This window comes from Pinus tabuliformis, chromosome 1_2 (genome assembly GCF_031772625.1).
Source record: "Pinus tabuliformis cultivar Carrire ecotype Pingquan chromosome 1_2, CPIR1, whole genome shotgun sequence".
Classification (NCBI taxonomy): domain Eukaryota; kingdom Viridiplantae; phylum Streptophyta; class Pinopsida; order Pinales; family Pinaceae; genus Pinus; species Pinus tabuliformis.
Window position 1 is genome coordinate 938,005,765 of NC_142298.1, and position 27,943 is coordinate 938,033,707.

The following is a 27,943-nucleotide window of genomic DNA, read 5'->3' on the forward strand; positions in this document are numbered from 1 at the left end:
AAAACTCTATGAAGTTATATCTTCATCTGTAAATACCTTCTTATACTTGGGACATTTTGTCGAGTTATAAGTAGATATGTGTTTAGCATAGTACGCATTAATTTTGTATGGACTGATGAATACTTCTGCTTCCAAAGAATAGAAAGATCTTGTAAGGGTTTTGGCCCATAATCCAGTTTTTATTAATACAAAACCCTTACCCATTTCTTATATATATATATATATATAGAAAGATATAAATTATAAATTAATATAAAATATATACAACTATAAATATTTTTATATATTTTGAGAATTTAAAATATGTATATGGATGAATTTAATGGCGAACCTTATCCGAACCTCATCACCAAATTCGAATTTGAATCAAACTTTATTATTGTCAAACTCGAAATTGAAGTCGAACCATGTGACATAAATAGAGGCAAGATACATGGAAAACATTTTGAATCTAGCTTTTATGAGGGAGGCTCAAGTTGTATGCTACTTGGTTGATCCTTTTATTAATCTGGTATAGTCCGTAGAACTTTGGTGTCCATTTGTTTTTTCCTTATTGTTTCAAGGATCAATGTTTGTAAGGTTGAAGCTTCACAAATACCCAATCTCCAACTCAAATTCTCTTTCTGTTCTATGTTGCTTTGCTTGTTGTTTCATACGATTTCTTGCGATATTTAGATTTTCCTTGTGTCTTTGAAGGACCTTTTGGTTTTCTTCTAATTCATCCTTTACCGCGAGAATTTTTGTTTCTTGTATAGCAAATTCTTTCCATTTAGGGGGCTCATAACCATAAGGAACTTGAAAAGCAGTCATTTTGGCTAAAGTGTGATAAGTAGAGTTGTACCACCATCTAGCAATGTGTAACCATTGAAACCACTTATTTTGTTTGTGTGTTAGAAAACAATGAAAATAAGCTTCTTGCAAACATTTATTGACAATTTTCGGTTGACATTGTGTTTGTGGATAAATAGGTCGAACTCAAGTTGAGCTACATTCTGATTTGAAACAGAAGCCAAAGTCTTCCACTGAATGGTGGTTTAAGGTTGACCACCAACTCTGGAACTCAATGCTAACTCTCAGCAATTACCAAAACATTTTCAAATTTGGCTAGAAGTTTAAGACTTCTGCTCATTGGGAGTGCTCACAAATGGCGATTTGAAGATGATTGCAAAATGATGGTGGTTTGAACATGATTGAAAACCGTGGAACTTTGCCCTAAGGCTCGACAATCCCAACAACATTTCCTAATTTAGATCGAAGTTGATGTTCTCTATTAACTGGAAGTGCTTGTAAATGGCAATTTGAAGATGACAGCAAACTAATGTCATTTTAAAGATGACTGCATACTGAATAATGCTCATAGCTTCAACTCTAGGCACAACTTTGACTTTGGCTCTCATTCTAGCTATGGCTCAGTCTAAATTGTACACGCTTGATTGATAGGGCTTCAAAACTAGAAGCCTCAATGTGGAAGGACAAAAATATTTCTACAATGCTTACAAAGATAAAGATCAAAAACTATGAACCTCCACATGGCAAACTTGATGACAATGTCCGCTTCTACTGAAAATGCACCCATTTACAATACAATTTAACTGGTAACTTACAAAAAAACTATTTGCAAATTACAAATAATCTTGATTCTGAATATGAATTGACCTTTGGAAATGAATGTACAAACCATGCCAAGTTCCTTACAATGTCCAAGATTTTGCTCCCAAACATTGTAAACAAAAGTGCTCCTTGAAATTCCATAAGCATATGAACTAAACGTGGTGAGGAACTGGCTTCAATTCCTTAACAAAAGATTACAAAATCCAAAACTGGATCTGCATACACACAGAGGACCTCCAAAAAATATCTGCCAACATTTACATGAAGTTGCCATGCATACTTCAATCAACTTGAGATTTGAAAGTTTTCTCTAAACCAAGATCATTCCAAAATGATGAACTAACACGTTCTAATCAATTTGTAACCACCATCACTTAATTTCTAATGAAGTGTTGAGAGATTAACTTTGCAATCTCGAACATAGTAACATAGTCTGCTAGAAGCCATTAAAAGGATTTGGGAACATATCATGGCCAACAATCTCCAAAATCGTTTAGAGACGCCAAGGAACTTCATTGTAGGTAAACTAGAGACCGAAGCATTTGCTTTGCTTTGTGGGTTGTGTGTCTTGATCATTTGACACTCCTCACACGAAAATATGTTGAGAAAATTCTTACAACGATTCGCTCTCAAACTTACATTAGAAACCCTAACCTTATCATAAATGAAAGTCAGGTTCTCCTAGCCATTCTTCGCGCTCTCAAGGCCAAACATGGGATGACTGCATAGCTATCTTACGCAAACAAAGCTAGTGGGTGAGATAAACAGTAAGACAACTATAACAATTCTATCGTTGAATAACAGAGCCATGTCAGCTCTAACCAGCGAGTCATTGGGTCTCTCTGTAATGAAAAGGGTCCTGAGTTTGCATGTGTTGTTAGATTACTTCAATGGAGAAAAGCTCCACTACATCTCTAACAGCACTATGCTCTCCACCACACTATATCAAACTAGTTGAAATGCTCTTGGTAAAAGCAGATTCCCCTACATAACAAATCGCAAAGGTGGTAAAGTCGGCTTTGAAGCTATGAGTCCCAGAGGGATGAGAGAGGAGAAAATCAAGTCTGAGCAGGAATATTCAACATCAATTCCTCATTGCTGATGTCGTAGGCTTGAGAATTAAGAACTAGGACATAGAGCATAAATCCAAGCCTGAAAGCAGGTGGGTAGAGCAAACAGCAAATATTCACAGGCAGAGCCAAGTTGAGGATGTTGTGGTGAAGGTGGAATGCGTAAACAGAGTGGGAGTTTGGCAGTAGGAACAGAATGGACACATAGAACAATGATAGCATTGATACCAGAAAGCTTCTGTAAGAAGTTAATAGCACACAGAGAAACAGCCAAGGGTTTTAGGACTGCTCAAGTGGCAGATCTGACGAACTCAAAGAGGCAGACATGATGGGTTTCTGAGTGAGACCTACTTTGATACCACTGTTGGGCTGCAGACGAGGAAAAAAGAATAAGTGTGAATTCCATTATCATTAAAATGACAGACATTTAAATAGTAAATACATGTTTATGACCGTTGGATTCATATTCCAAGGTCTCTTGGATCCCTAATGACAGATCGCATTCCTCACGGTAACCCTTATGGATTACGTGTCTAACAAATATAACACTAGAAGTCATTCCCTTTACTATGAAAAGATAGAGATAACTATTATACTGACATTTTGAACAGACATGAATGAACATTCACGAGTTATGCACAGGTGAAATATGGATCAAGATATTGGCAAATTGAGAAAAGCAATTGATGTGAGGTGATTTAAGAAATACACAAAGCATACCGGCCAAGGCAATAGGCAAGCCAAACATTGTTAGCCGCTTTAGCATAATATGATTAGCAGTGGAAGTTTGGGATATGAGTATTTATGAACAATAAACCCAACGTTTAATATTTTAAATCAGAAAACCCACCTGAAGATCCGCTGCAGCCTGTAAAGAGGTAATAGCTTGCGACTTGTATTCAATTTCTTTCTCTCTTTCTGCAATCAACTTGCTCTGGATATTTAAATCAATATTCTTCTCCTCTAGGATCAGTTCTGCCAGAAAATGAATCAAGTTTAAAATAAATAAAGGAATCCATTTTATGAAAACATAACTACAATTCAAACAGACAGAAACTATGCTCAAAAGAAATCCAATCCTCTCCCAAGCAAAAATATTTCAAATATCATTCCTCAGCAAATTTCTCTAACTAATGAACGCAAGACAAAAGCACACTGAAAAACCTGCAAACACAAGTCATCCAGATAGTATCATGAAATTTTGAAATGATTACTACAAAATTTCTTATAACAAAATGGAGATATTTTGGAGCCACATTTTAAGGAGTGACAAAAATCTATAAGCACGAAAAGACACAACATGAACCATAACAGCATAATAAGAACTTGAAAAGTCACACAAAGAGGATGCCAAAAAGAACCTGAGAAGCAGCTAACACGAGAATAGAATACCAGCACCTCCTCCACGACAGGTTAAAAGTTAAAACTTTCACCTAAAGGCTTCGTCAATGTGCCTTTTTACAGCTTGCATCATTAGATTATCATTTATCTTTCATTCTTTATGACACCTTCATTCAACATTCAATCTGTTCAAATGATTAAAGGAGGCAATCCCTGGGTTATCTGTTGAAGCTTGTGGTAGCTTTGAAATGTCTTCTGCATATACTTGGTGTCTTAGCATGTAAAAGATGATTTATTGCCTCTTTAGGTGCTTGCTTGGAGTAAGTGATTTGTGTCTTCTTTCCTAAGTCTAACTTAGGAAAAGTACAATAACTAAAATCAATTAATTATCGTGGACTATTAAGTAATTTCTAAGGATAAATAATTTAATTATTTTAGTGATTTCAAGTTAGAAATGACCTCAACCATTTATCTCCTAGATCTTCTAGAAGGGAGATTAGGGTTAGGGATTTGGGCTTGATGAAGATTATAAAATAAGCCTAAGGGAGAGGTTAACATACAACAAGTGGAAAAAAGTGATTTTCTCTAGAGCGAGAGGCTCAGCTAGACTCTAACAGCAGAGGAGGAAGAGTGCAGGTTGATTCGAGAGACTTCAAGGAGGCCAAATTGTTGGAGATTACAGGGCCGAATTGCTAAAGCAGGAAGGAGGTTGATTTATTGGAGAGGTCGATTTGCAAGGACCGAATTTCCTGTAACAGTATAGGTTGTGGAATGGGAAGGTGCAGGGTAGAGTTGTTGGTGAGAGGTGGTCCGAAAATCTCCAAGCTGAATTTCTTCAAAGGCTGATTTGCAGTGTGTAGAACTCCTTGAGCCAAAATCTTCCATTGGGGCCGAGTTACAAGTTCCAGTCAATGCTATTTCCTTGTAATTTTGTTGTGGTTCGAAACCCTGATTTTCCTAAGTTTAATTAATGAAGGAGAATTGTTGTGGGTGTTTCTCTGTTGTAATGTGTGAATGATCTCTCTATGATTTTATTTCTGTTGCATATAAATTTCTCGATGTTAAAAATACCAGTGATTTTATTGTTCAACAATTCAGAAAATATTTGATGAGTAAAATAAACTGTTGGGAATAAATAATTGTTGCGAGAAGAAAAATCTGGGCTGGTATTGGGAGATTTAACATGGTATCAGAGCTCTAGAAAACTCTGAAGGACAGATCCGAGAGCACAATGGAGCATCTCGTCACATGACAAGATCTTGAGACATCTTTATCAACATTACCGAGGATCCTAGAGATATACATGTAGAGCTTGGCAAAAATAACAAGTATGCAATAGAGGGCATTGGTAGCATTGAGTTTCAGATGGAATTAGGAGGTATCATGGAGGTAAATGAAGTGTTGTTTGTATCAGGATTGGAGAAGAATCTCCTATCAATTTTGGCCATGGAGGACGGAGGACTAGAGGTCAGCTTCATGGGAGGTGAAGTAGTTCTTGGAATGAAAGGATCTGATTCCAGCAAGAGGAGAGTAATTGGGAGAAGGGAGAAGAATCTCTATTGTTGAAAAGTGGTGCATTTATGGGACGAATTTCCCATAGAAACCCTAAGCCTCCAAGAGCAAACCCATGTGCCCTCAAAGAGTATTTACAATAGTTAAAGAAGAATTCAATTGAATAAATAAATATTATTAATGTGTTTTATCATCTAATTTTTAGGACAAAGATTAAGCAAGCACATATATATTTTTTATTTGAGTGAGTTCGAATTCAAAAGTTTAGGTAGACCTCATAACCAAGATCAAGACAGCCCTTAAAATAGTAAGTTGGCTTGCCTAATAAGTTGTGACCCTACGCATGTTCATATGACTATAAAATGGCACCTATTCCTCCTCACATCGTATTCGGACTTCTCCATGGCTCATTGCTCTTTGTTTGTAGCACGCAGACCTTTGTAATTACAAATGCCTTTGTCTGATGCTCGCGGATTTATAGCTCACACTCATGCCTCGTATTTGTAGTATTTCTGGTAGCTTGTTACAGTTGTATGCAACACTTCAATGGCTCGTACCTTTGCTTTAAAGCTCGCTCTCTTTGTTGTGTGGATTCGCATTATACGCAGACTTATATAAATTGTTGACACCTAACCTTTGGGATTAGGTAAATCCATGTAAATATTGTAAATAGCAAAATAAAGAGAATTGGAAGACGAAGAGACATTGGGAGATAAAACCCAATAGTCTCCCTCTCCATGTATATATCCATGTTCTATCTTAATGCAAAGTACAATGAAATTCATGGAGTTAATCCTAGTCTGACATGGTATTAGAGCCAGCCCTTTTTTTAGCTTTTGTGCTATAACTCCCATCATGTGATGTTCCTAATTAGGAAAAACAGTGATATGCAAAGCAAAACAACACATGCAACACAAAATTTTAAAACATTCAGTGAACACCCATGTAAACTCCAGAAATGACAACCATCTGAGCCATTTTATTAAGTAATTGGAGCAATAGTACAATAGTGTGGAAGGAGTGCACCTGGGCTTGCCTCAATGGCAAGATTGACAAGACCCAGGTGATAAAATAGCAAGCCCAGATGATATAATGATATGCTCCAATGATGCCCTGCACTGTCCCAAAAAAATACATTGTCTATTGGAAAGATGTTGTTGAAACCCCCACTTCCGGTGCTCAGAAAATTCTATAAAATTAACCCCAAGCTCCTTGCAAATAACCTGTTATAGCTTTTTCTATCTCCTGTCACACAAGTGCTTCAAAAGATATAGAAGCCTCCTAGAGACAACCCCCGGGTTGAAAGAAAAGGGTCAGTGCCTAGGGCATCCAAGAGGAGTGCTTTTGAAGATTATCTAAAGGCTTTCTGTTGCACTCCATATGTCACGTAATTTGAAAAAAAAGATAATTTAGAGCTTGGTTCAATAGCCCTTCGCCAAGGTAAACTCAAGCAAACACATAGATCGAAATACACACTGGTAGATATGGCTAATCTCAAAGAGAAATGTGTTGGTTCTGGTGGTCGACACACAACAATACACAATTTAACATTGTTATTGTAGTATAGATGAACAGGAGGAAGGAAAGGAGGGAAATCGATGCAGAGGGTTGGACATAACACAGAATCCTAAGCAACAATCTCCAGCAAAAATATGGAAGAGTGAGGAGGTGAAAATGCAGAAAAAGTGGAGCGCGAAATTAAGGTCTCAAGCTCTATGCCTCATGAATACATTTGTCACCAATTAGCATAAGTAAATTTGTGCTTACATACAGGTACTGTAGGCTATCAAATAACACAAGTAGGTCTGTGATTAAACAAGTATTGCAGGCTATCAAATAACACAAGTAAATCTGTGTTTACACAGGTACTTCTAGTTCTCACTACTTAGTAGCATATATACAACCATGAGGGAGTGAAACCAGCAGCTTCATTACACAATTTCATAAGAAGAAAGACATACATGAAATGATATACAAAGGGGAAAACATACTGCGCATTGCTCTGATTGGAATCAACAAAACTACTTCATTAATCTTTGAAGATGGATTCCAAATCACCAATCCATCACATTTAACAATTGTATATGCCCGAGCACCTCATGAACAAGAAAATTGAACCAAAGTGGAACCACTTTCTCTGCAAACAAAGCTCAGAACTTGCAAAAGCAGAATTCGGACCTCTAGAATGCAGAATTTGGGAACCTTGTTTAAGTGTTTCTTCCCTCTATTTATAAGGAGAGGGGGAGCTTTGAACAACAGTTACAAAATATCTCAGCCGAGCTCCAGCTGTCTAATCGACTAGCTGTCTCGGCATGTGAAGGTTTTGCTACCCAAAATGATTACAATTGGATTTGATTCCATTCTTGAAAATGCAAAAATTATAGAATAATAGACATAAAGAAAACTGAATGATGGTTGAGGAAAATATCTCCCTACCATTCTTGTGATGGCCTCTAATCAGGCCATGTCTTTGCCATGATGTTCCTCTTTAGTTGTTTGGTCGGTTCACCTGTCGCTTTCGCCTTAACTACTTGAATTCCCCACTCTCTGGAGCTGGGAGCGATCAACTGTTGGTTGCTTGCCACAGTGCAGAAACAAAGATTGACCTAGCAATATTTCATTACCTAACTGCGTGGAGCTCCATGTTGAGAAATTAATTCTCAGGTGACCTGCACACTGCTTCCTGAGTCCCATACCTCCATTTACTCACTAAAGACATGCGTCGGAGCATAGAGATGGCTTGTATCACCTCAAGGCAGACCCAACACTCTTTCTTGCGGATCGTGGTCCTTGCTGCCTTGACCCAATGATCTTTGACAATCGCCATTACTCCTAAGACCAACTCCTCTGTTCCCGCATTCAATCTTGCAGCTGCCGACCCATACACCTTTAACTCTTTGTACCGTGCTTATCGGAGAAATTCCATATCGCAATTTTCACAGTGGTGCAGTATTCTAATCTTTCGATTGTCGACCTCCGATATGACGAGCTCCTTCCACTTAGCCCTTCCCGCATTTCTCACCATAGGACCGAGGGTCATGACCTGCCACTTAGCCTTGAGTTGCTAGAGCGTTTTTGTTCCTGTCGAGGCTATTTTTCCTTCGTTAAGTGCTTAGCGCCCTTGGTTCTTTGAGTCTTTGCGACCGTGGTGCCAGCCCAATATCGGAGCCCCCTTATTGGAACTTTTTCAAGTATCAAGTGTTACAAAGTGCCGACATCCTCAACCTCCAATACGCCGACCTTCGATATGACGTGTCCTTTCGTACCGCCACGTCATATTGACGTCAGATGCCACTGTAGCTTATCGGGACCAATCATATGCCACCACGTGTCTTGCTAGAGGAGAGAGAAAAGGGCCTGCCCACCTTTGTTTTGCGATGAAATCCTTTGTTAATCCTTTGTCGACGTTCTCGGCCGTTTTTAACAATATCTGCACATTATGCATATCACAACTTTTTAAAGGTTGTCACTTTAAGAAGTTTTGATTCCCCGATTCGCCATCCTTCTGACATGTCGATGCTCCAATATTCAAGACCTCTCATATGCGATGCGCCAATATGCCTAACCTTCAATATGTGATTGTTGATACCCCTGATGCCCTAATGTTGCGATCGTTGATACGGTTGATGCTCTGATGTTGTGATCACCGATATCTCTGGACCTTCGATATGCGACCTCTGATATATCGAACCTCCGATATTCCTTCCTAAGGCTTCAATCCTTGAACTTCAGCGGACCATATCTTTTGATCCAGGAGTCCATTTTTGGTCTTCCACATTGTTGACCACTACGTGTCAACTACCCATAGCAGTACACTCCCTTTTTTTCGCAAAAGGGTAGCGCTTGATCGTCATGTCCGTGCCATTCGACTCCCATCATCAGCCTGATCGTGTTATGTTGTAAACCCAGTCTGCATGTGTAAATTGTAAATAATCTTAGCAGATTTGAGTCATGTACGTAAATTGCCTAGGCAAACCTAATTTTCTAGTGATAATCTACGTTCCAGAAGGTTTTTTGTCTCACCGATCCATGATCGACAAAGTTTTCCTTCAGCCTAACCCCAAAGCCGGAATGGACTTTGTCACTAGAATCTTAGGGGAATCCTAGTGTGCTAGGTCGCGTCTATGTAAAAGTAATTTTGAAATAATTCTAACTGTTTGGTTAGGTTATTACAAATTGCTTGATCTGCTAGATTATATTTGTTTCATAGCACTGGGTGGTCTATGAGGGTCTATGTCAAATGGGTTTTCCCCCTTGAGATGTAAAATTGTAAAAGTCATGATGTAAAGTGTCTTGAGGGTTAGAAAATGTTTTATCCCCTCATAAGTCCTAGGTCCTAGGTGATTTTTCCAAAGGCTAAGTTCGAGGGTACAATAAAAATAATAAAAGATATAAGTAATAAAAAATAATAATAAAAAATTAAAAAAATAACTAAAAAAATAATAATAAAAAATAAAATAAAATAAAATTTTAAAAAAAAATTAAAAAAAAAAATAAAAAATAAAAAATAAAGATTGGCTAAAAAATTGAAAATTCATTTTTATGACTTTTATGGTATTTACGTTCCACTGCGCTATAGTTAAATATGCTTAAATGTTTATTTAAAGATTAATTATTGAAAAGTGGTGAATCTTTTTGTGAACTGGTCAGCATTTAAATTTTATGGTCATTTAAAGCATTTGATTTTTTTAAGTTTAATTGCTGGAACATTGTTAAAGCATTGTGCATTTATTGAATATCTTGCATTGCTTGGGTTAGTTGATGGTAAATGATTGTTAATCTTGGAATTACAAATTTCATATTTTGGCAGTAGTTGATAAACAATTATTTAATCATTAACTCCATAAGGCACTGGTACTAAGCATAGCAGGATCTAATCAAGTTTTAATCAATCAAGTGCTTGTTTTCGCTGTGTCTCCCACCCAGTTGGTCCTCCTTTATCCCATAGGGTCTACCCCCCTTAGCCTAGGGAGACGGCTTAAACGGAGAGATCAGGGATCAGGGTGACAGCCCCCGGTCTGAGCGTTGTCGCGCTGCCTGGACAATCTGTGCGACAACATTTTTTGGCGCCGTTGTCGGGGATAGAGTTTTTTCTGTCCTTGGTTCCTTCGACATTCGTCTCGTTTCTTTCCTCTCGTCCTTTCCTGTCCTTAGCTCCTTCCTTTCGAGCTTTTCCGTGTTTCACTTTTTGTCCGGGTGGCGACTCCACTTCATATATCCTCTGCAAGAGTGTATACTAGAAGACATCCAAGTAGTTTGGTTAATCTTGTTCCTGATCCTGAAAGGGCTCTCAGAGTACGATTACACAAACTATCTTCTCGTACACTTCTTGTTAACCTCAGACAAGAAGCCCTATCTGATATCCACTTCCTTTTTTCTAGCTCGGTCAAGCACGACATTATGGATATATATGCCCCTTGCGATTTTTCTAACATTCAAGGTTATCCCAATGATCTTCCAACACTTGGGATAGATAAATTGCCTAGCTTTCAGGGAAATAACGCAATTAGCGCTAATTCACATCTGAAAGCTTTTAGTTTATGGATGGCTAAGTACGCAAGGTCTGCTGATTTTGATCATGAAAATGTTAGAATGACTCTTTTTATTCTAACCTTGGAGGGCGATGCTCACGACTGGTTTTCAGAAAAGCCTCAGAATTCATTAATTCCTTACAATCGATCATTAATGCCTTTAAGGAAAAGTATGGAGATAAGAGAGAAGGAAGACACCTCGTGAAAGCTATTAGCATAATAAAAAAGAGAGAGAATGAAACCGTTGAAGAATTTAACAAAAGGTTTAATGATATTATTAAAGAATTACCTCAAGATTATAAACCTACCGACAAATCTCTTCGAGATTTTTATATTGATGCCTTTAGCCCTGAGCCCTCTTATGAGTTGAGACGTGCTAAACTTCCTGATTATAGGGATTGCCAAGCCTTAGCTGTGGAGCTTGAAAAGGATAAGGCAGCATTTGGGAAATCTGAAATCCCAGGTTTTGATAGCGCTGCTACAAAACTAAAAGAACCTAAAGGAAAAGCAGTTCAAGAACCTGATAGCGAGCTTGTTCAGAAATTGCTCCAAAAGATCGAAAGCATGGAAATTAATCATACTAAGGAGATAGCTACTTTGCAGAATAGGTTGGTCCAAATGGAAAGAGCGCAAACGCAAAATTTCCAACCTAGAAATAATAATAACAGAAATAACAATTGGCAAAAGAAGGGTCAATCTAGTGAGCAAAGACCTCCTAATCCGCTTACTAATTTGGTCGATAATGCTCTGCCTTACTGTCGGGTTTGTGATGCTCTTCACGAAGAGGCTACTTGTCCCATCGTTAGAAGAATTTTAGATAATGGAATGTTTGGGGCAGGTGATCAAATAAATGTAGTGGGTAACAAGTTTCCTTTGTCTATGGACGATTGGATGGAGGTTAAGGAAAATAGTCGAGATGTTATGCATCCCTCATCAACTTTTAGTATAAATAACCTTGAAAATGAAGATGACATTTTGGCTAAGTTATATGGCGAAAAACCCTCTCCAGAGCAAATCATGGAAATTGCTAGAGATAAAGGTTTAACCTATCAAAGAAGGCATAAACATCAGAGCGGGAACTAAATTCCCCCTCGAACTTTTAACTCTGGTTTAAACTCTGGATTAGATGTCGATTTGGGAAGTCAGTTTAACAATGCGAAAATCTGGGTTCCTGTCTCCGAGATTGCGAAAATCCCTTCCCAAAGAGATAAGTTACTAAAAGCTATTCAAGGTCCTCAAGTAAATATTTCTCAACAGAAGACCCCGGAAGTTGATTATCACGATGCTCCCATATATTTGCAAAGTTTAGATTCGGATAACAAAGATCACCAGCCTTTCTTTATCACCTTGTTGGTTAATGGATATAAATTGAATAATTGCATGTTGGATTCTGGTGCATCAGCTTGTGTCATGACAAAGAGGGTCATGGAACAGCTTAATTTAAGAGTTTCTAGACCCTACTACAATATATGTGCCATGGATTCTAAGAAGATTGAAGTTCATGGTTTGATCAAAGATTTACAGGTTCATTTATCAGTTTACCCGGACATCATGATTGTTATGGACATTGTTGTTGTTGATGTGCCTGATGCTTGGGGTATGCTTTTATCCAGAAAGTGGGCCTCTGATCTAGGAGGAAGTATTCAAATGAATTGGTCATATGCTATGATTCCTTCCCCTAGAGGTGATGGTTTTGTGAGACTTAATAGAGAGCCTGAAAGAAAATTCCATGTTGAAGATCCTAAGAGACCTCACAACAAGATAATTAAAGAACAATCTAACATTCGGAATTATACTATCATGTCTAATTTCATAATTCCTCCTGATGATAAGATTAAGGATCTCACTGATAAAGTTTCTATTGTATTTATTTCATTGCACTGTTTTGAGTTTTAATAAAAGCATTAATTACAGCTGTTGGTTTCTGTGTTTTGTGTATACATACACATATCTATATATGTTGTTGGCAATCACTAGAACAATTAAAAAAATAAAAAATAAAAATAGTAAGAAACACTGATTCACCCCCCTCTCAGTATTTCCAACAATTGGTATCAGAGCAGGCTTCTTCATACTAGCCTAACAGCTTGAAGAAGGATCCGCAGCCATGATGAGAAATCACGAAGCATCAGGAAGACCTCCTCTGTTCGATGGCACTAACTTTGGTTTCTGGAAGAAAAGAATGACCTACTACTTAATGTCCCTTGGACCCGAAGTCTGGCATTTTGTTCAAAATGAATACAAAACGACTACCACTCTTCCAACGGACCAAGACGAGAGGAAAGCCTACATCGCAAATGCAAAGGCCATGAACTCCATCACTAGTGGAATCACTGATTCTGAGTTTACAAAAATCATGCACTGTACATCTGCCAAAGAAATGTGGGAGAAGCTAGTTGGCTTGTATGATGGAGACTCAAAAGTAAAAAAGGCAAAGCTTCAAACTCACCGAAGACAATTTGAAAGTTTGAGGATGGAAGATGAAGAAGACATTGCAGCATACCTCCTCCGAGTAGCTGAAGTGGTAAATTCCCTGAAAGGATTGGACGAAAAAGTTGAAGAAAGTACCATTGTTCAAAAGGTATTAAGGTCTCTTCCAGACAGATTTGACTCCAAAATAAGCGCTATAGAAGAAGCAAAGGATCTAGATACCCTCAAAATGGATGAACTCCATGGAATTCTCACTGCCTATGAAATGAGGAAAGGTGGCCCAAGTTCCAAAGATGCAGCATTCAAGGCCTCAAAGTCAAAGAAGGGGAAAGAAAGGAATGACTGTAGTGATGAGTCTGATGTGGAATCCGAATTGGCTCAATTTGTACGAAAGCTTAAGAGAGGATGTAAGCTTAAAGGCAAGTATCCTCTTATCTATTTTAAATGTGGTAAAATAGGTCATTATGCAACAAAATGTCCTCATAAACATGACAGTGATGATGAAGGAAATTCTAAAAGAATGGCACATAAAAAGAAAGGGTTCAATAAGAAAAACTTCTTCTCCAAGCAAGATGGGTCTGATGAGGATGAGTTTATGGTCATCAAAAAGAAATCAGATGAGGAAAGTGATCATGATGAAAGCCAAGAAGCATTATTCATGGCACTCACAGATGATGATGACTCAAGGCTAGAAGGAAATGCAGATGAACTGTTAATAAGCGCCATTGAAGAAAATGAGAAACTACGGAACAAAATCATTTCTCTCAAAGTGGAAAATGAGGAAATAAGAAGGAGAGAAGATCTCTTGGAAGCAAAGCTTAAAGAAAAAGAAGAGACTTGTGAAGAACGTGAGGCCGAAATAGTATCTTTGAGAAAGGAGTTGGAGAAAATTAAAAAGGGCTGTAAAAGCTCTCAAATACTTGAGACTATTCTGAAAAATCAAAAACCTCAACATGACAAGTCTGGAATAGGTTTCAAAGGAGAATCCTCAAGCACTAAGAATAGTGCGAAAAGATATGCCGATGCACTTTCCTGCAATCCAAAAGATGAAAAAGTATGTTATCAAAAGTGCATCCCAGATTCCAAGAATGAAGAAAGAATTACTCCAAAGAAGAATGTGGAGTCGAATCATGGACACTACAGCAAATACAAACCTGTACTCCACCAAGGGCCCATCAAAAATCCAAAGAACGAGGGAGAAGTAATTCCCAGGAAGGAAATCGACTCAAACCATGGTTGCTTCAACAAGTACAAAACCATCTTTCTTGGACATTGCTTTCACTGTAAAAATTTCGGTCATCAAGCCAGACATTGTATGGCTCTCAGAAATGAAAAGACAGAGCTAAAGGACCGAATAATCAACTCATATGCCCCCAAAAGGCAGGGACAAATCAAAACCTTCAATTCATTTGATCCCTTAACCAAATTTGATCTGATTTGCTCTTTCTGCTACAACATTGGACACTATGAACAAGATTGCCCACTTAAAGGAAGAAAGACAAGTAGCAAGAATTCCAGCATGGACAAATGCGGCCTGGCTCTATATGCTCAAAATAATGGAAACCAGTGGTTTGTAGATAGTGGGTGCTCCAGACACATGACAGGAGACAGAGGGAAGTTTGTCTCACTGAGCAAAAAGGAAGGGAATGTGTCTTTTGGAAGCGGATCTGGCAGAATTGCAGGAAAAGGAACAGTTACTCTGATAAATGGAAAAGGAAAAGCTCAAGATGCTCTGCTGGTTGACGGACTCAAACACAACCTCCTGAGTGTCAGCCAAATCTGTGATCAAGGACATAAGGTTGTTTTCAGCACCAAAGACTGTGAAATAAGGAACTCTGCCTCAGGGAAACTTGTGGCAAAAGGGGTGAGAACACCAGACAACATTTACATTCTAAACAAGATTCAGGAAAATAAATGCTACTTGAGTCAGACAGATGAGAGTTGGCTATGGCACAAGCGACTTGGACATACAAGTTTCGAAAATCTGATCAATATCAGCAAGATCAAAGTTGTACAAGACATCCCAAGGCTGTTCAAACCAAATCAAGCAGTGTGTGGTCCATGTCAACATGGAAAGCAGACCAGAACCAGCCACAAGACAAAGGAACATTGTACATCGAAGCCCTTGGAGATCATCCATGTTGATGTGTGTGGGCCAACTAGAAATCAAGCACTCCAAGGAGAAAGGTACTTTGTGTTATTTGTTGATGATTATACTAGAATGATGTGGATATATTTCATAAAGTATAAATCTGAAACTTTTGAGTGTTTTAAGAATTTAAAAGCCCTTGTAGAAAATGAAAAAGATTCAAAAATTAAGTGCCTCAGAACAGACAGAGGAGGAGAATTCACATCAAACGAGTTTAGTGAGTTCTGTAATATTCATGGAATTAAAAGGGAATTCTCGGCTGCCAGAACACCTCAGCAAAATGGGGTAGTTGAAAGACGAAACCGAACAGTCCAAGAGATGGCAAGAACCATGCTATTAGCAGCAGACCTACAGCCTAAATTCTGGAGAGAAGCAGTAGGGACAGCTGTCTATACACTGAATCGAACTCAATTAAGACCAAATTGTGATAAAACTCCTTATGAGCTATGGAAAGGAAGACCTGCTTCGGTGAAGTACTTCAAGATATTTGGAAGCAAGTGTTTCATAAAAATAAATGATGGCTCACCCGGAAAGTTTGATTCTCGGGTTGATGAAGGGATATTTCTTGGATACTCTACACGGAGCAAGGCTTACAAGTGCTACAATTATCGACTGAAGAAAATAGTGGAAAGCATTGATGTAAAGGTTGATGAAGAACTTCCAGTAAAGGAAATTGAAGAACATGAAGATGACTTTCTCCTTGAAGAAGAAGAACCTAAAGAAGAAGAGATAGATGATGAAGAAGAAGAGAAAAGAGAACCACCTCATACCCCTTCAAAGATGAAGTATGTTGAAAGATACCATCCAGAAGAACAAATCATTGGCGATAGAGATGAAGGTGTGCAGACCCGAAGAAGGATAACAACCTCACCCAAGAGAAAATTCATTGCCCTCCTATCTATGATAGAACCAGAAACATTTGCAGAAGCAAGTAAGGATCCTCATTGGGTAAAAGCAATGGAAGAAGAAATGTCCCAAATTGAGAAGAACAAGACATGGGAGCTGGTACCTCGTCCAAAGGACAAAAACATAATAGGAACCAAATGGGTGTTCAAAAATAAAATGAATGAGGAAGGACAGGTTATCAGAAACAAGGCAAGACTTGTCTGCAAAGGCTATTCACAAATTGAAGGAATTGACTTTGAAGAGACATTTGCACCAGTGGCCCGTATGGAAGCTATCAGGATGTTCTTAGCATTTTCTTGCTCAAAAGGATTCAAAATCTATCAAATGGACGTGAAATCAGCATTTCTAAATGGGGAACTCAAAGAGGAAGTCTACATGGAGCAGCCAGAAGGTTTTGATTTGACAGCAGGAAAGGACCTAGTCTGTAAGTTGAAAAAGGCTTTATATGGATTGAAACAAGCTCCTAGAGCTTGGTATGCAAGATTGGATCACTACCTACAACAACAAGGCTTCAAAAAGGGAGTGGCTGGAAGTAATCTATACATAAAGACAGATCAAGGTAAGTTACTAGCTGCTCTTGTTTATGTCGATGATCTGATTTTTGCTAGTAATAATGATGAAATGAGCCATGAATTTTCTCAAAACATGTCAAAAGAGTTTGAGATGTCAATGATAGGAGAGCTGTCCCACTTCCTTGGACTTCAAATATCTCAAACCAAAGCAGGATTGTGTATATCTCAAACCAAATATCTAAAAGACATGCTAAAAAAATATGGAATGGAGGATTGTGCACCCATGAGCACACCTATGACCACCAACTGCAAACTGAGCAAAGATGATGACTCCCCTCTAGTGGATGCAACTCATTACAGGTCAATGATCGGAGCCCTTCTTTACTTAACAGCTACACGACCAGACATAATGCAAGCAGTAGGAATGGTGGGAAGATTTCAATCTGCTCCCAAACAATCCCATTTATTAGCTGTAAAAAGAATTCTCAGATATCTAAAGGGAACTTCTGATTTTGGTCTTTGGTACCCAAAGAACTCAACACTGACTGTAACTGCATACACCGATGTTGATTGGGCTGGAAGTATAGATGATCGGAAAAGTACTAGTGGAAATGCATTCTTCCTAGGAGACTGTTTGGTATCCTGGCTCAGCAAAAAACAGTGATCCATATCATTATCCACAGCCGAAGCCGAGTATATTGCTGCAGCAGACTGTTGTACTCAGATACTATGGATGAAGGAAGCTCTAAAAGATCTCGACATATGTACAGATCAACCAATTACCGTCTATTGTGACAACACAAGTGCAATCAGTCTCAGCAAAAATCCAGTGATGCACTCAAGAACCAAACACATTCCAATCAAGTATCATTTCCTCCGTGAGCAAGTAGCTGAACAAAACATTGTCCTGGAATATATCAGTACTAAGGAGCAGATAGCTGATGTTTTCACAAAACCTCTTCCTCGAGAAGCATTCGAACATCTGCGTCAAAAGATGGGGGTTATTTCTTTATCATCACTCAAGTTCATTCATAAAGATGTAGCAGGACAGGGGGAGCAGGTTGACAGGGGGAGTCTGTATGCATTCCTTTGCCATTGATGTCAAAGGGGGAGAGAGAGAGCAGAAGAATATTGCCATCAATAACAAAGGGGGAGATTGTTGGACACAGATTGTCATTGATGTCAATATGGCAATATTCAAGAAGAGGAGCACACAGAGCCAAGAGGAGCCAAGAGGAGTAGAGGTAGTTAAGCGTTGTATGAAGTTGCTGGTGAACACTGGTGAAGGCTGCTGCAGCTGTTGAACACTGTTGAAACACTTGGAGAAAAGTTGCTGAAACACCAATTTCTCCGTTGCTGAAACACCGACACTTGTGAAAAATTTGTGTTGTATGAAGTTGCTGGTGAACACTGGTGAAGGCTGCTGCAGCTGTTGAACACTGTTGAAACACTTGGAGAAAAATTGCTGAAACACCAATTTCTCCGTTGCTGAAACACCGACACTTGTGAAAAATTTGTCGATACACCAGTTTCGGCGTTGCTGAAACACCTCCGCGACGACATTATATTTCCACGTTGCTGAAACACCTCCGCGACGACATTATATTTTCGTGACACCACCAATCGAAGGTAATCATGAGGAAGATAAAGCGAATGGAGGAGGGAAGCCGGAAGGTCGAGCGAGTGTTGAGGAAGCCGAAGCTCAAGCGAGCGAGGAGGAAGCCAAAGAGCCATTGAGTAAGCGGAAACGAATAGACAAAGGCATGAGAATGTATAAAACAGTAAAAACAGAGAATTGTTGTTGCTGTTGTTGTTGTAGCTGTTGGTGTGGTGAAGAACCAGAGTGTGAGGTAGTAGAAGCAGCAGAGGCTGTAGCGGCAGTAGAAGCAGCAGAGGTAGGAGAGCAAGAGTGAGACAATCTCAGCTGAATAGTGTGCAGCAGCATAACTGTTTATACCAAGGTTGGGTTGGAGCCCAAGAGGTTGGAGCCTCAGAACTGAACTGGACAAAGTCATTGGGGGTAGGTGCTCCTAAGTGCAGGACCACTGCAAAACAGAGTTGGTGCTCTAGAGGTTGGAGCCTCACTGAAGTCCAAGTTGGAGCTTGGCAACTATTCACAATCAGATTTATACTTCTATTGTATTTATTTCATTGCACTGTTTTGAGTTTTAATAAAAGCATTAATTACAACTGTTGATTTCTGTGTTTTGTGTATACATACACATATCTATATATGTTGTTGGCAATCACTAGAACAATTAAAAAAATAAAAAAAAATAGTAAGAAACACTGATTCACCCCCCTCTCAGTATTTCCAACACCTGCGAACCCAAAGATTGTTAAAATTGGTAAAGGTACTAGTGTTGAAGAAAGAAAAAAGTTAATCAATTTACTTCATGAATATCGAGATGTTTTAGCATTTTCTTATGATGAATTGAAAGGCTATAGGGAAGATGTCATGGAACATACTATCCCCTTAAAAGATGAAAATGCTAAACCCTTTCGCCAGAAACTTAGGCAGATTAATCCTAAGTTAGCCCCTTTGGTTCAAAAAGAGCTTTCAAAGATGCTTGCAGCAGGAATTATCGCTCAAACAAGGCATTCAACATGGTGTTCCAACCTGGTGATTGTTAGAAAAAAGAACGGTACGATAAGGCTTTGTGTTGATTTTCGAAATCTTAATCTAGCATGTAAGAAAGATAATTACCCTTTGCCAAACATGGAGACTCTGTTGCAAAGAGTAACCGGTTCTGGAATGATGTCATTACTGGATGGTTTTTCTGGGTATAATCAGGTATGGGTTAAAAAAGAAGATCGTCACAAAACCACATTCACCACACCATGGGGTACTTTCGAATACATTAGAATGTCGTTTGGATTAACCAACATTGGGGCTACATTTCAAAGGGCTATGGATTATGCCTTCAAGGGTTTAATTGGGAAATTTATCGAAATTTACCAAGATGATCTTACTGTTTTTTCTAAGGATGGTATTAGTCATGTAAGTCATCTTTGGCAAGTTTTTGATAGATGTAGAGAGTACGGGATTTCTTTGAATCCGGCTAAGTCTGTTTTTGGAGTAACCGAAGGGAAATTACTTGGCCATATCATTTCTAAAGATGGCATCAAGATTGATCCTGAAAGAGTTGAGGCAATCCAAAAGATTCCTCTTCCCCATAATCTTAAGTCCCTTCAGTCTTTCCTTGGGAAAACAAACTTTATTAGAAGATTTATTCCAAATTACGCAGAAATAGCTAAGCCTATTCAGAGTCTTCTGAAGAAGGATGTAAGATTCATTTGGCAAGAAGATGGCAAAAAGGCTTTCCAGGAAATCAAAGGCGCTATTGCAAGAGCCCCTGTCTTAGTTAGTCCCGACTACTCTAAGGATTTCATGATTTTCTCTTTCGCTTCTGAAGATACCATTGCTGGTGTCCTGCTACAGAAAAATAAAGATGGTCACGAGCAGCCTATTGCTTTCATGAGTAGAGCGCTTCAAAATTCTGAATTAAAGTACAATACCATGGAAAAGCAAGCCTATGCCTTAGTCAAGTCTCTTAAGCATTTTAAGACTTATGTGGGTTATTCTAAAATCATTGCTTTTGTCCCACATTCTGCTGTTAAAGATATATTAACTCAAACCGATTGCTTAGGGACTCGCGCTAGGTGGGTTACTAAAATACAAGAATATGATTTAGAGATCAGACCCACCAAGCTAGTCAAAGGCCAAGGCTTGGCTCAAATGTTGACCGAAGGTAATGAAAAGGCTCTTGGTTTGGTTTGTCTTAATGATTTATCTTCGCTTGAGTTGCAAAGATTAGGAGAGCATGAGTGGTACAAGGACATTGTTTATTACTTGATAAATCTTACATGTCCTAACCATTTAGTTGTTCATAAGAGAAGGGCTCTTAGATTAAAAGACACTAAGTATTGCCTCATGAAGGATGACCTTGGATGGAGAAATCCTGAGGGCATAGTACTTAGGTGTGTTGATGAAATTGAGTCCAAGAAATTAATTTCTGAGTTTCATTCAGGATTTTGTGGTGGTCATTATGCTACTAGAACTACTGCCCACAAAATTCTGAGAGTTGGTTATTATTGGCCTTCAATTTTTTCTGATGTGCATAAGTTTGTTAGAACTTGTCAAGCCTGTCAACTGTTCACTGGGAAACAGAAGCTTGTTGCCCTGCCCCTACAACCTGTCATTGTGGAGGCACCTTTTCAGCATTGGGGTCTGGACTTCATCGGGAAGTTCCATGAAAATTCTAGCAATGGCTACTCATGGATTTTGACTGCTACTAATTATTTCACTAAATGGGTTGAAGCCATTCCTGCTAAGAATGCCACTGAAAAGGTTATTATGGATTTCATTGAAAATAATATCATTACTAGATTTGGTGTCCCTGCTAAGATCACTACTGATAATGCCAAGGCTTTTAGTTCCTCAGAGTTTTCGTCTTTCTGTTTCAAGTATGGCATTATCTTATCTCATTCATCAAATTACTATCCTCAGGGTAATGGTCTGGCTGAATCAAGTAACAAGAATCTCATAACCATTATCAAGAAGATAGTAGGAGATAATAAGAGATCATGGGATAGCAAAATCAAGTATGCTTTATGGGCAGATAGGATCACTAAAAAGAAAGCTACTGGTAAATCTCCCTTTGAATTGGTTTATGGCTTGGATGTAACCTTACCTGTGCACCTGAAATTGCCAGCTTATCAGCTCCTTCAACATTTTTCCACTAATAAAGATGATGTTCAAAATAGGATAGATCAGATTGTGGAGTTAGATGAGGCTCATAGGACAGATTTTGATACTATATGTAAAAATCAATCTAACATCAAGAAAAGCTTTGTCTCGATCTAGATCTTTTCAGGTTGGAGATATGGTACTTCTTTGGGATCGCAAGAATGAAAAACCAGGAAAACATAAGAAGTTCGACAGTTTGTGGCTGGGACCATACATCATCTGAGACATTGCTGGACCAAACTCATTCCACTTGAGCAGATTGGATGGCGAACCACTTGATTTACCTGAAAATGGCCAAATGCTCAAGCTATTCTTCAAAGGTGATATCTGATGCCATGGGGCATCCTCGGTATTGTATTTCTAACCTTACTCCTTGTCATTTCAGCATTTTATTTATGTTTTAGGATTAGAATTACTTTTTACTAGAGCTTATATCTTTCATGTGCTTAATGTTATATGATGATTTTTTGGATGGACGCTACTTATATTTTGTTGTGTGTTGCATAGATGCAGATTTTGGATTCTCACATTCCTACAATGCAGCAACGTGTCCCCAAGTAGAGCCAGATGTTGACCACTACGTGTCAACTACCCATAGTAGTACACTCCCTTTTTTCGCAAAAGGGTAGTGCTTGATCGTCGTGTCCGTGCCATTCGACTCCCATCATCAGCCTAATGGTGTTATGTTGTAAACCCAGTCTACATGTGTAAATTGTAAATAATCTTAGCAGATCTGAGTCATGTATGTAAATTGCCTAGGCAAACCTAATTTTCTAGTGATAATCTACATTCCGGAAGGTTTTTTGTCTCACCGATCCATGATCGGCAGAGTTTTCCTTCAGCCTAACCCCAAAGCCGGAATGGACTTTGTCACTAAAACCTTAGGCGAATCCTAGTGTGCTAGGTCGCGTCTATGTAAAAGTAATTTGGAAATAATTCTAACTGTTTGGTTAGGTTATTACAAATTGCTTGATCTGCTAGATTATATTTGTGTCGCAGAACTGGGTGGTCTATGAGGGTCTATGTCAAATGGGTTTTCCCCCTTGAGATGTAAAATTGTAAAAGTCATGATGTAAAGTGTCTTGAGGGTTAGAAAATGTTTTATCCCCTCATAAGTCCTAGGTCCTAGGTGATTTTTCCAAAGGCTAAGTTCGAGGGTCCAATAAAAATAATAAAAAATATAAGTAATAAAAAAATAATAATAAAAAATTAAAAAAAAAATAACTAAAAAAAAATAATAATAAAAAATAAAATTTAAATTTAAAAAACAAAATTAAAATTTAAAAAAAAAAAAAAAGATTGACTAAAAAATTGAAAATTCATTTTTGTGACTTTTGTGGTATTTATGTTCCACTTCTCTATAGTTAAATACGCTTAAATGTTTATTTGAAGATTAATTATTGAAAAGTGGTGAATCTTTTTGTGAACTGGTCAGCGTTTAAATTTTATGGTCATTTAAAGCATTTGATTTTTTGAAGTTTAATTGCTAGAACATTGTTAAAGCATTGTGCATTTATTGAATATCTTGCATTGCTTGGGTTAGTTGATGGTAAATGATTGTTAATCTTGGAATTACAAATTTCATATTTTGGTAGTAGTTGATAAACAATTATTTATCCATTAACTCCATAAGGCACTAGTACTAAGCATAGCAGGATCTAATCAAGTTTTAATCAATCAAGTGCTTGTTTTCGTTGTGTCTCCCACCCAGCTGGTTCCCAATTGGTCCTCCTTTATCCCATAGGGTCTACCCCCCTTAGCCTAGGGAGACAGCTTAAACAGAGAGATCGGGGATCAGAGTGACAGCCCCCAGTCTGAGCGTTGTCGCGCTACCTGGACAATCTGTGTGACAACACACATATCGTTGAAAATCTTGTTCAAAGCACTTTCCAATGGAGAGGGTCTAATTTAGGCTTTGAGTCCTTCTGTTGGTTGGAAAATGACTGCAAACTTCTCTGCTCATTTACTCTTTGGAGACCTAGAAACTCATTTTGCAGTAAGTGACAACATAACCCATCAAAACTCAGAAAGGGTTTGGTCTAGTTCTGACCCCCGAAATTCGGCCCCAAATACCATGTCCTCCTTCAACAGCTGGGAAATACATCCTGCTTGCAAATACCCAGAAAAAGTCCTCCAATCACTCCTAAGATGTTGAGTTACACTACCCCAAGGTTCTCCTTATTTCTCTCGGCAAAACCCCGCGCCAAAACTCGTCCCCCAAACTCCCATGTGTACCCGGTGAGCAGCTTTTGCGCTGGCCCTGGATACTCCAATTCATGTTGCCTTCAAGCACCAATCTTCTCTGCTCATTTACTCTTTGGACAACTAGAAACTCATTTTGTAGTAAGTGACAACATAACCCACCAAAACTCAGAAAGGTTTTGGTCTGGTTCTGATCCCCGAAATTCGGCCCCAAATACCATGTCCTCCTCCAACAACTAGGAAATACAACCTGCCTACAAAAACCCAGAAAAAGTCCTCCAATCACTCCTAAGATGATGAGTTATACTGCCCCAAGGTTCTCCTTATTTCTCTCGACAAAACCCTGCTCCAAAACTCGTCCCCCAAACAACCACGTGTGCCCGGTGAGCATCTTTTGCGCTCGCCCTGGTTACTCCAATTCGTGTTGCCTTCAAGCACACCAATCTTCTGCTCCAAAACTCCTCCAATACGATAATCTCTCCCTAAAGCTCCTATGCCAAATCTCTCCCGATAATCACTACCCGGAAAGCAATTGAAATGGACCAAGCATATTACCTCCTGCGTCCTTCTGGAATACACACTACTTGGATGAATGGCTAAGTGTTAAGCTCGAATCCCTCCAAACTCTTCTCCAAAGTGGTACGATTTGACCTCCCTAGAGTGGCACTCGAAGTCCCCCAAATAAAGGGTGAGCTCTCTTCTTGCAAAACTCGGTGTTGAACAACAATGTGACCCCGCTAAGCAACTCGAGCAACAAGAGTAAGTTCGATGAGGCGGAGCTTCTCCTATTTATAATTTGAGAGCTTCTCTTTCCCACGTGGGCCCCTCCATCAAGATCTTCGACCTCCCTTCGTTGTCTATTCAAATTCCTACCTTGGCAAGTGCGTTTTTCCTTGTGTGTGTGGCCCCCACGCTCCACTAACAAAATACTTCGGCCTCCCTTTTTCTCCCAAGTATTTCTCCCAAAATTTTATGGGTCCCATGGTCACCAAAATTGCCATAATTGTCGAAAATAAAACTTCAGACAAATTAATTTGGGAAGGGGCATTACAAATTGTGCATTTGAATCCCTTGGAGATGCGTTGAACTTCCATTGTGAGCAGTTGTTGTTGAAGCACTATGCATAACTCCTATGAGCTGATATGGTACATAGGGTGTTGCATTCTACGTAAAGGCATTCGACTCGTATATGATGGGCGTATGTATGCGTTGAGTGAGGACCGAGGACCGTGGAATAAATCCAGGCTTGAAGACCGTGACTTGTGTTGAAGGAAATGTAACTAGGTTCAGTCTTCATAAATGTACTTTTGATATTTGTACTTATTCAAGAAAAGAAATATTATTTTTATAATATATATCAATGAGTTTCTTGCTCATTGAAATAGGTCTAGCACATGTTAAGTACTATAGGTGAGTCAAATAGTCAAAAGGAAATATTAGGGTCAAGAGAATACCTCCAAGCAAAGTCAAGTCCCCTCCTATGCAAAGGCACCATCAAAGAAGATCCTTCAAGCATGTTACACCACCAAAGAAGCCATCTGAAGCAAGCACAACAAGTCGGCCTACAAACTGTCCTCAAGTCGGCCTTCTAGTTGGCCTAAAAGGAGGGACAGTCCTCTATATATAGAGGTTGTCCACTCCACCAAAACGCACTCACTCTCCTCTGAAACCAACGCAAAAAAGAGGCTAAGAAAAGGACGAATAAGAGGTCTTCTAGGGCAGCGAAAGAAGAGAGAAAGAAGTTGAGGTGGAAGGGACTGTTTTTCTAGGGTTAACACAGCCACACATGCGAGAAAGGAAGGGTCTGCCTGCGGTCATAACAGTAGAAACCCACAGTGACATATCTCTCTGTTTTGGGCTAGTAAACAAGGCAGGCCTCCCAATCAATCGAAGAGGAAGGGCACTAAGGTGAAGAAGGAAAGAGGCCACAACAACAAGTAAACCACCACACGTGCGAGAATTTAGGGCAGCAAGATAGTCACATCAAGTCTGCACCTACACCTTGAAGAAGGAACTCATTTGGTCAAGAAGAAGGAAGGGATCATCACAACAAAAGGGGCTCTTCAAAAGGTGTCTCTTCTAGAGTAAGTGCAACAAGGTCTCTCAATAGTTGAAAGAAGAACAAAGTGTCGAAAGAAGGAAGACAAAGTACCGAAAGGACAAGGACAAGTGTCGGGGAAATAAAGGTTTGGAAAGAGAAAGGACTTGACTTGTGCTCAGAGGATCTTCTTATCAAGGGTCTAGGGTTTGGTATTGATCAATAGAAGCTTCAATAAAAGAAATTCACGAAAGGGTTTTCCTCTCAAGAGAAGAGAGGTTTTGGCCCTGGCAAAGAGCCAACATCTTGTGTTCTTGTTCTTATGTTTTGGTAGAAGTTTGATGAAGTACACATACATGCATTAATAATAAGAATAAGAATATTAAGCTAACAAGAAAAAGTAAAAAGACTCCACAAATTGTTATCAAGTAACGAAGAATCACACTACACTTTTTTGCCCTTAGATTCTTCAACGTGGTATCAGAGCTAAGGTGACACATCAAGGAAAGGGCAACTCAAGAACACTTGTCAAGGAAGGAAATCTACAAAGTTGAAGCATCAAGCCTAGAAGTCTCAATCACTTCAAGGACAAGAAGGTCTCCAGTCCATCATTCATCAAGGAAGTCTACATAGCAAGAAGAAGAGCCTTACATAAAGGCACCTACAAAGAAGAGCAGATCGAAGCAAGAACTACATAAAGCGACAAGTCATCAAGCAAGTCCACTTGAAGAAGGCAACTTGAAGAACATCAAGATCCTAGGAAGGCAAGCCATCAAGTCTTCAAGGAGAAAGCAAATCCACTACATCTCAAAATCTATCAAGTAAGTATATGTCCCCTTCTGAATATACATCAATGTCTTTTTGCAAGGAAAGCAACAAATTGGTAGGTACCAATAACTTTCTTGCATGGAAGAAGAGGATTGATCTACTTCTCAAGGAGAATGACTTCTAGAACATATCAAAGGGAATATCACAATCCTTGCTAAGGAACAAACTCAAGCCTTCACTAAGTACAATAAGGATGAGACAAGAGCACAAAGGATTCTAATATAATCAATCAAAGACTCTCGCATTCCTTATGTCTCCAAATTTGAAACATCAAAAGAAATTTATGATAAGCTAGTAGAGTTATTCTCGGTATCCACAACCGGAGAAGTAATATCTCTAAGGAATGAATTGTACAAGATGAAAATAACAAAGGAAGGAATAGCTCCCTACTTCATGAAAATCTCTTAAATGAGAGATCAACTTCAAGAGCTTGGGGAAGTCATGTCTGATAGAGAGGTGACAATTGTAGTACTCAACGCTCTACCTTAGGATTGGGGCAACTTCACATCAAGCATATATGCCAAGAAGGAAGCAACCACACTCAGTGAAATGTGGTCTCTATGCAGGACAGAGGAAACCAGACTTAAAGCAAAGGAAGATGTAGGATCAAAGGAGCAAGCATTTGCTACCATGGCCAAGAGAAAGGGAAAATTTGGCAAATTTGGTCCACGAAGAACAAATAACAAAGACATGTCCAAAATCCAATGCTATGGATGTCAAGAATATGGACACTACAACAGGAATTGTCCTAAGCTTAAGAAGGACACAACAACAAAAGAAAGAGGGAAGAAGCTCATATAACTCGAGATGAAAGAAGAAGAAAAGAAGTAGAGAGGGGCTGACGCAAATCCATGCGAGGTGACGCAGAGCCAGCGTGAGGCAGAGAGGGGCTGACCCAGTTCACAGAGAGGCAGTTGCTAGGGTCTAGAAAGCTGTAGGAATATTGCAGAGTGGAGCTGGTGAGGTACTGTAGTTAGAACAGTAACTGACAAAGCAGGGCCAAAGGAGTTGTTACCGAGGGTTTCTAGCCGAGGAACCCGGATCAGTAGCAGTTGCGCAAGAC

At 39.0% G+C, this 27,943-nt stretch overlaps 1 protein-coding gene across 10 annotated transcripts in view; it reads right to left on the bottom strand.

Annotated features, from left to right (window-relative positions):
- Positions 1 to 27,943, bottom strand: part of LOC149209028 (uncharacterized) — a 369,369-nt gene that overhangs the window by 318,263 nt on the left and 23,163 nt on the right. For all 10 annotated transcript variants that reach the window (XM_089396260.1, XM_089396263.1, XM_089396258.1 and 7 more), the window contains exon 3: positions 3,532 to 3,656. In XM_089396260.1, coding sequence (XP_089252386.1) covers positions 3,532 to 3,656 — 125 coding nt within the window. The remainder of the gene's footprint in view (positions 1 to 3,531; positions 3,657 to 27,943) is intronic.